Source organism: Nomia melanderi, chromosome 9, assembly GCF_051020985.1.
Source record: "Nomia melanderi isolate GNS246 chromosome 9, iyNomMela1, whole genome shotgun sequence".
In the NCBI taxonomy this organism is placed as follows: domain Eukaryota; kingdom Metazoa; phylum Arthropoda; class Insecta; order Hymenoptera; family Halictidae; genus Nomia; species Nomia melanderi.
The window spans coordinates 6,824,068-6,832,247 of NC_135007.1; the positions used below are offsets into that span (position 1 = coordinate 6,824,068).

The 8,180-nt window shown below is 35.7% G+C and overlaps 1 protein-coding gene across 1 annotated transcript; it reads right to left on the minus strand.

Annotated features, from left to right (window-relative positions):
• Nucleotides 1–517: 517 nt before the first annotated feature.
• LOC116427795 (uncharacterized) lies at nt 518–4,182 on the minus strand. The gene is made up of 6 exons (XM_031978561.2): nt 4,150–4,182; nt 3,722–3,851; nt 3,332–3,577; nt 2,242–2,524; nt 1,581–1,856; nt 518–1,143 (listed from the first exon to the last, which is right to left on the minus strand). The coding sequence occupies exons 1-6, from the start codon at nt 4,180–4,182 to the stop codon at nt 582–584; spliced, it is 1,530 nt and encodes a 509-aa protein (XP_031834421.2). The 3' UTR covers nt 518–581.
• Nucleotides 4,183–8,180: the final 3,998 nt, after the last annotated feature.

Consider the following 8,180-nt stretch of genomic DNA (forward strand, 5'->3'; position numbering starts at 1 on the left):
TTTTAATTATCAATCAGACATCTAATTCGACGGTCATACAAACAATTAATACTTCAACATTAGGCACATATGGTGATTGAATGAAAACACGAGCAAAAACTGCATAACTTAAAGAATAACTTTTTTAGATTGTATCTACCAGATAGATGTACTATTTGTGCATAAATTTACCTATACACTAACTTGTATTTGCATCTGAAGACCAATAGTACACAAGAAATGAATTTTTAGAAAAATACTTCAATATGTCCGACATCAAAGTATTAACCGTAGCCGATACCGGGTCACTTTTACATGAAATTACATATAATCGAATGATCTTCTTTCATTTCTTCATTATTCTTGAATCATTTAACAATCAATCCTGTAATTCCTATGATAATCCTATGAAATTCCTAGTTTCCCACAAAAGAAAAGGTCTGTCTCATAACGATCTGTGATGCTACAAGATACAATTTTGACGTACAAATTAAACCTACAATACAAATTATAAAAATGTTACGAGTCACAAATGACCCGGCTTCGGCTCATCGCCTCATTGCTAGACGGCTGTCTGATGATTGATGCATGAACCAACATTCTCAGTATTGATTCTCGGTGACTGGACGTACTCCTGTTTCACCGCGTTGCTGGTAACCTGGCTGACCTTGAGAGTATTGAGGATACTGAATATCACTCTGGTATACTTGGTTGTAGGAGCTCGGTTGACCTTGATAGGCATCCCCTGGATTTTGATATGCACTTGGCTGAGGCTGGTACTGGGCTGGTTGATTTTGATAGGCGTTTGCCTGACCCTGGTATGCTTGTCCTTGATACTGAGGCTGTGGCGCGGGCGCAGGATCAGGAGCTGGAGCTGGACTCTGAACGCGTTGGGGCACATATGGTTTCTCAGGACGTGTAATGCCGACTAGATTAGGCAGGATCGTGTAGGGGATCTGAGACTGGAACTTCAGCAAATCTTTTACGTAGCCTGGATGATTGTTCGAGTATTGGAGCTGAGGTTCCGGGGCTGGTTGCTGTTGAGGATGAGCTTGCCTTCTCTGCCTAGATTTCGGCGCGTAACGTTGCGGAGAAGCCGATAGATCCCGGAAATGCGCGCGGACAGCTTCTAATTGTTCCCTTACTGCTACGTCTGTGTTGAACCTTGGGATTGAACAATTCAAGTTTTAGTTGTCTGAGTTGAACCTTGGGTTCGAAGAGTTCAAATTGTTAGTTGTCTGTGTTGAACGTTGGGGTTGAAGAGTTCAATTTTTAGTTGGTAATGGTGATCTAGATTTAATGTATAGATTGTAGAAGAAAAATGTTTCTAACAAAATGCTACAAAGTGAAAGGGAAACTTAACTATTTTTAAAGAAAATTTAACTAGGAAAAGTAAATTTTGAACTGTTATAGAGTAGGATGTATACAATGGAATCTTCAATATATATTATATAATACATAATTTTACTCTGGTATAAAGTAATAAGTGAATATTGAAATACTGATTTTGGGAAAAGAACTTCCCTGCCAATCTAATGATACACTGGAAATCAGGAAAATATCGGAAAATCCTTCATTAGTGAAAGAATTTATAAACATACCTGAACTGTTCAGGAATTCCATTGATGTGTGGAGTTTGCTGCTGGAATTTCAGGATTTGTTGCAGTTCAGGAGGCAGACGGGTAGAGTAATGAAGCTGTGGCTCGGGCGGTGGTTGTTGCGGTGCCTGTCTGTGTCCTTGCGCTTGACGTTTCTGCCTTGATGGAATACGAGCTTTTCCACGGGATGGAGGACGTCGTGGTTCAGGAACATATTGCTGTTGTTCTTCGGCTGGATACTGAGGCTGTTGCTGTTGCGCCCCGATTATGTTTTCGTATCTGTGAAATCCAGAATTCTTGTAGTAACGATAAATTTTCATGAAATATAATATATATACATTATGTCGTCATGCAACAGTATTCTTAAATAACTCTTCTGACAAGTCTGAACACTTTCTCTGTTAAACTTATCCTACGACATTAACCCAATGAATCTACATTACTCCTAACTTCTGAGCAGAAAACTCGAAAATAAATAAATAAATCAAGCTATCCAAATTCCCTTTAGTATAATTATTTTATAATCATCAATAATACAATGATTATGCTAAAATAAATAAGGTTATCTACGTTCAATTCAACATAATTGTTTTATAGTTATTGGCTATACAATAGTTATACCGTATACTGTAAACTATTTCACAAGAGTTTCAATAGACATTACCTAAAGGGCTCTGGGATGATATTCAGGTAAGGGAGCATCTTTTGAAACTGAAACAGTTGTTTGATATCCGCGGGTGCGTTTTCGTATGGCTGCGCCGGTGGCAGTATGGGTTCATATGACTGAGCTTGCGGCTGTGGTTGTGCTGCTTGTTGCGGACGAGCGTGTGCTCGTTGTCGCTGGGGCGCTACTCGCGGTGCACTGGCTTGGACTTCCGAATATTGCGGTTGCGATTGCGACGATGGCCGCACTGCTCGGTCGTATGATCTCCAATTCACCCTCAAACCTTTCAAATAGTATCATTATCGTGAGTATCGTAACCCCATTGCAAATCTAGTTTTCGTAAACCATTAACCTCTTCTCCAAGGAGAATTATCAAATAGTTCTTAGCGCTGAACAGGTTTTAGACCTTAACAGAATTTTAATTACTTGTACAGTTACAGTGAAAAAGTAATATAATATTTTTCGAAGCAAGAAATCAGAAATAGGGACAAGTTACTCTCTGATTTTTTGTTTACACGCTGAAGAACGTTGATGCAGTAATAATATAAAAATAATTTCTTAAGCGGTAATTCGGTAACGAATATACACTGCTAGTCAAAAGTATCGGACCATTTGATATGTAATGTCAGAAATTAAAAATTATATATCTTATAAATATATAAAATAAAATAATAAAAATTATATCTTTATATTTGACTAATACACACATGTCCATATTCTTTTATCATACACAAAAATTCCCCAATTAAAGTTATTTATAAAACATGAAAGTTTTTATATATATATATATATATGTTCTCAAACATTCGCTCTTAATCTCTCATTCTGGGTTACTTGCCCGTCATCTATTTACTACTAGGCAACCTACATCCTTACACTCTACAACCTGCTCGGAAAACGCGCCTAACGGTTTGGCTTCTTACAGTAACGTCACTTACTTTAATGTACATTCTACCAACATCTAAATACTGAAACTATATATCTACATATTTGAGTTCTATCCCTTAATTTATGGCTCGATTTAAAAGTTCTATGATTAAATAGTAATTACAATAATAATTAAAGTCTGATATATTCTACTGTCACTTACCACTGGGATCGTTGTATTGAAGCGATTTCGTAGAAGGATTGCCATCATAAGAACCCTGAATTACGGAGTGACCATCCGTTGCTCCTTGAATATTATATGCAGGAGGTGGCGCTGGATGGATATATCTATCAGCGCCAGCAGCAGTGGCAGGCTGTATGTTGTAATTCGAATGACCATCGCTACCAGCTTGAACATTAGAGTAACTGTCACTAGCGCCTTGAATATTAGAGTGACTGTCACTAGCGCCTTGAATACTGAAGCCTCCAGTCGATGGAGCTGAAAAATGAAAATTAAATATAATTGTATAAAGAAGTAGCATGAAATTAACAGAAGTATCGAAGATATTTTGTTAATCGTGTAACAGTATCAATGCCTTAAATAATTCATTACCACGATGCCCACTGTATTCGACTTTTCCTTCGCTATCCACTGACAAACTCTCAGCTGCTCGACTCCCGTCACTCGCTCCTTGTATTCGGAATTGTGCTAAGCACATGGGAAGTGCTATTAGCAATATAACCTGTAAATTATAATAGTTATTTTATATATATATATATATATAATTATTAATATATTTGTCATTTGGTCATCGTACACTGTTCGATTTGAATTTGAAGATTACAAAAAGCAGATAATAAGTTTTGATTTATTAATTTGTCGTGTTAAATATATCAATTAATTTAATATCGATAGCTGTCATTGGAGTATAGTTTAATTTTATTCGGATGTTAATTTCGATCCAGTTTAATTCATGAAAGTATGGATACAAGGATTACATGAATAACGGACAAGGTTTAAACAACTTCGATCTCGTGTACTTGTCTGGCTGCATAATATCGGATTTTGGTCATAGTATTATCTAATACAAGAGAACTTGATTCTGGAGCAAGTACAATTATGCACGGACTGCTTTGTACCGAACTGGTATATATGGCATTGCATCTCGCGAAAGGTACAACATAGCTGTAGGCGAAAGTTGCAATTTCTGGTCTAGGAATTGACTGGGTCGTTAATTATATATCATGTCCTGTTAATAATTTCCCTTCCTAGGAACGTAGCAGTTAAACTGATATTTTTACATAAAAGTCGCCAAGTTGTTAAAATCAGTGACATTCTTTCAAATTCTAAAGGAAACGAGTGGAATTAAAATAAAAATGTAATTTACTTCAATATTGGCTGCACTATCATTAGATATTTCTATTTTAAAAAGATTAATACCCTCTTATGAATTCTTTTTATCGTTCCATATTAATTTTTTAAAATTCTTTTCTTATGTCTTTCTTGTTTAATACTTCAAACAATAATTTTCAAATATCTATCATTAATTTATTATTTCAGGTTAGTAAATACTAAATTGATTCTTTTAAGTTTTAAAGCAAGCGAGTAATATATAATAACTTATTATTTATTAAAGCTTTACAATAACTTATTATTTATTAAAGCTTTATAATAACTTATTATTTATTAAAGATTTATAATAACTCAGTATTTATCAATCGTTTGTAATAACTTATTATTTATTAATAATTTATAATAACTCAGTATTTATCTTTGATTTATAATAACTTATAATTTAGTAATGATTTATAATAACTCAATATTTATTAATGATTTATAATAACTCAATATTTATTGATGATTTATAATGACATAATATTTATTAAAGATTTATAATTACTTAGTACTTCAAAGTAGGAAACACTAAGTTAATTCTTATAACGCGTGCAAAATATTTAGTTAAAAACTGATGGCCGGCTCACTGGCAACTAGGGCAACGCGGACGCATTTAATTGGACATCACGTTGATGTAATTCCGGTACGGAGGGGAATGCACCGTGTCTTTGACCGGCGAACGCAGTTTCCGTAATCGGAAAAAGGTGACGCGAGGGAGCCTTTACCACCGAACATTCCAGCATTGCGGTAAGAAAAAGGAACGAAACCTATCTGGAAACCGGGACTAAGTTACCACGGTGCAACGATCTGGCTCACCGTCGCAGGAATTACACGCTCACCGGTAGAAAGTGAAATATAAATTAACCGACAAGACACGCCTGGTTTCGATTATAAGAGAAAGACAAAAATACACACGTACGGAGTTACGGGCGCAACTTGTTTAGAAGTGTCACCCGAACCAGGGAAAAAAGTGGTACGGCGTATTAACAGTTCTATGGCACAGTTTTTTTCCTCTAAATTTATAGGAATTTCATTTCAATTGGCCTTATAATTTATATAATTAAAAATGAAAGTCAATGCTACGTTGCATCGAACTATTACTCGCGAGCAATGAACTTCGAATAATCTGCATGATCTTCGGTTGAAATAAGCTGTATTATATAAATTTATTCAAATTTGTATTTGATTTTGAATATTCTTCATTGAGGAAGTTATGAATTTTATCATTCCCTTTCGTGAAAGTAATAATATTTTTCATTTGTTACGTTCTTCAACAATTAATTCACTATTTAATAGGGTATTTCCTTTCAGGAAATATAATACTGTAGCTAAAGTAAACTGCGACCGCAAAGATAGAGTACGCAGAATTCCATTTCACTCGACTTCTCTGACCAGTATTGATCAAGATCGTTATCTTCCACTCTCCGATTTATAATCATTGCACAGATCAATTAAACTGGGCGTGAATAAAATTATGTCGATGTCAAGCTTGTTACACATTCTCGCGCTATATGAAAGTGAAGCATTTCCAATTCGATTAATCTCATTAATCGAGGTTAGGCACTGATTTATATTCAAATATTCCGTGCCTGTGAAAATGTTTTTGATTTATCTCTAATATAAAACTGAAACGGTATCGCTAGATTATACTTTTCCTTTATTCATTCACATAAACTTCTTTCGTTTCATTGATTTATGCTTAGAGTGAAATCCAGAGGAATAAATTAATAATATATCTACCTAAGTAATTTCCAGAATTTCAGGTGTTCGAAATGAATCTTCTAAATTGCCTTATTCCTCTGCATTTATTTAACACGTTAAATATAATATAACTTCTTCTATTGCTAATAATTAAAGCGGAGGTAATCGACGAATAATCAAAAAGCATGACTTCAATTTTCAATCAAGAAGAAACACAATACACAAAATAAAATCTACAATATCACAATCACAAAATTTCAATTCGTAATTCAAATCCAACAGAATAATTATAAACAGGAACATAAATTTCAAATTCGGTCTACGTGATACCGAATTTCGTAACACCAACAGTAACCTTTTACGTAACAGAACAATGTCACGACCAATTTAATAGAATAATCACGAGAACACAACAGCGTCAAAATTAATTCCAAGTTTCCCCCGCTAGCGAGTGCTTTTCGATTAATTAATCCACGAACATGTTGGTAAATTACGGAGTACATCGGTGAAATCCAAGAGCATACGTGACGTCTCGCAGCAATTACCCGCACGTAACCCGTCTATGTGCTTAGCTTTACGGCACACGATTTGTATCACTATCTCGATCGAAACTCGAGATCAGAATTTTTTCTGACAAACAGCTTTCTTCCACTTACCTCCGCTTAAATCTCGCGAGAGGAAAGATGTAGGAAGAAAAACCGGCGAACAACGATATATCCGGGGAAAAAGGGGAAGTGAAACTGTTCGAAAAACTCGTGAATCTTGTTGAATGCGGAAGATTTACTTACGAGCAAATTCATGGTGAGAAAGCAGGCTGCTCGATGCGTTCAAGGGTGGAGTGTTTCTGAGGCGGCCGCGCCGTCACCGGAACAACTTTATAGGCGGCCACGTAAAAGGCGCCATTCGGCGACGGGGATGTGACTTCTTGTCCCACCTCCACAGGCCTCCGCATTATCGGCTGGCCGGCACTGTTCCACGGAACAGTTTTTCCAGCTCACGGATTTTGTACCACACTGTTCGTGAACTGTCTCGCTAGCAATCGGGTACAATCTGCAAGATTAGATTTATTGTTTATTGGTAACAATATTATTTATTTGTATTCGGTAGTTCAGGGAAATTAATGGTTCAGCATGATAAAATCGTATTTCTGGAAAAAGAGCTTTCGTGAAATGGTCTTGGATTAATTGAATAATATTAGTGATATTAGTAATCGATAAGAATGAATAGTTTTAATCATTGTTTTGGGGAAGTGAGGAATAGGTGATCACTAGCTTCTAGTCAATTGAAATGATTAGGTTTGTAAAACGTAGATTCGTAGATTTATTGGATGGATGATCATGGTTCAGATTGTTAAGATTAGATTGCAGGCTTCATGTATTCGTGGCAAGCATGAAAGTTTGAATTGTGAAACAGTGAAGATTTCAGAAGAATTTATGAAAGTTGTGATTTCGTTTCGGACTTGTTAGGAGTTTCGAGGGAAGAAGTGAATTTTTGTTTAATTCTTGTTTTTTCGGATAATTAAGAAATATTCGAAGTTTTAGTAAAATTATTAGAATTCTTACTGTGTGTTTGATTTGCCTGTGGACTCTGTAAATATGATTTACCGGTGATCAATACCTTTACGTATGATAACGAAATGAATTTTTACATTGCAGAGAATGCATTCATTGGCGTTTATATATTATATGCTAATACTTGTGTCTCCAGAATGTTTAACAAGTGCACATGGTTTTTATTTGAGCAGATTGCAGAGGGTTAGCGCATGGCTAAATACATGTCAGAAGGTAATTGGTACACTACAAAGCGCAGCTGAACGCACTTTATATACCTCGGTTTCTCTTTACTTGTTATGGGTTGTGTACGATTGCATCCTCGGAAAATGTTGAAGGTATCACCGTGGAATGCGATTCAGAGATACGTTTCCCAAGAGGATACTATTCAAAGGTTACTGTGTAATGGCTGCACGCTCAATTAA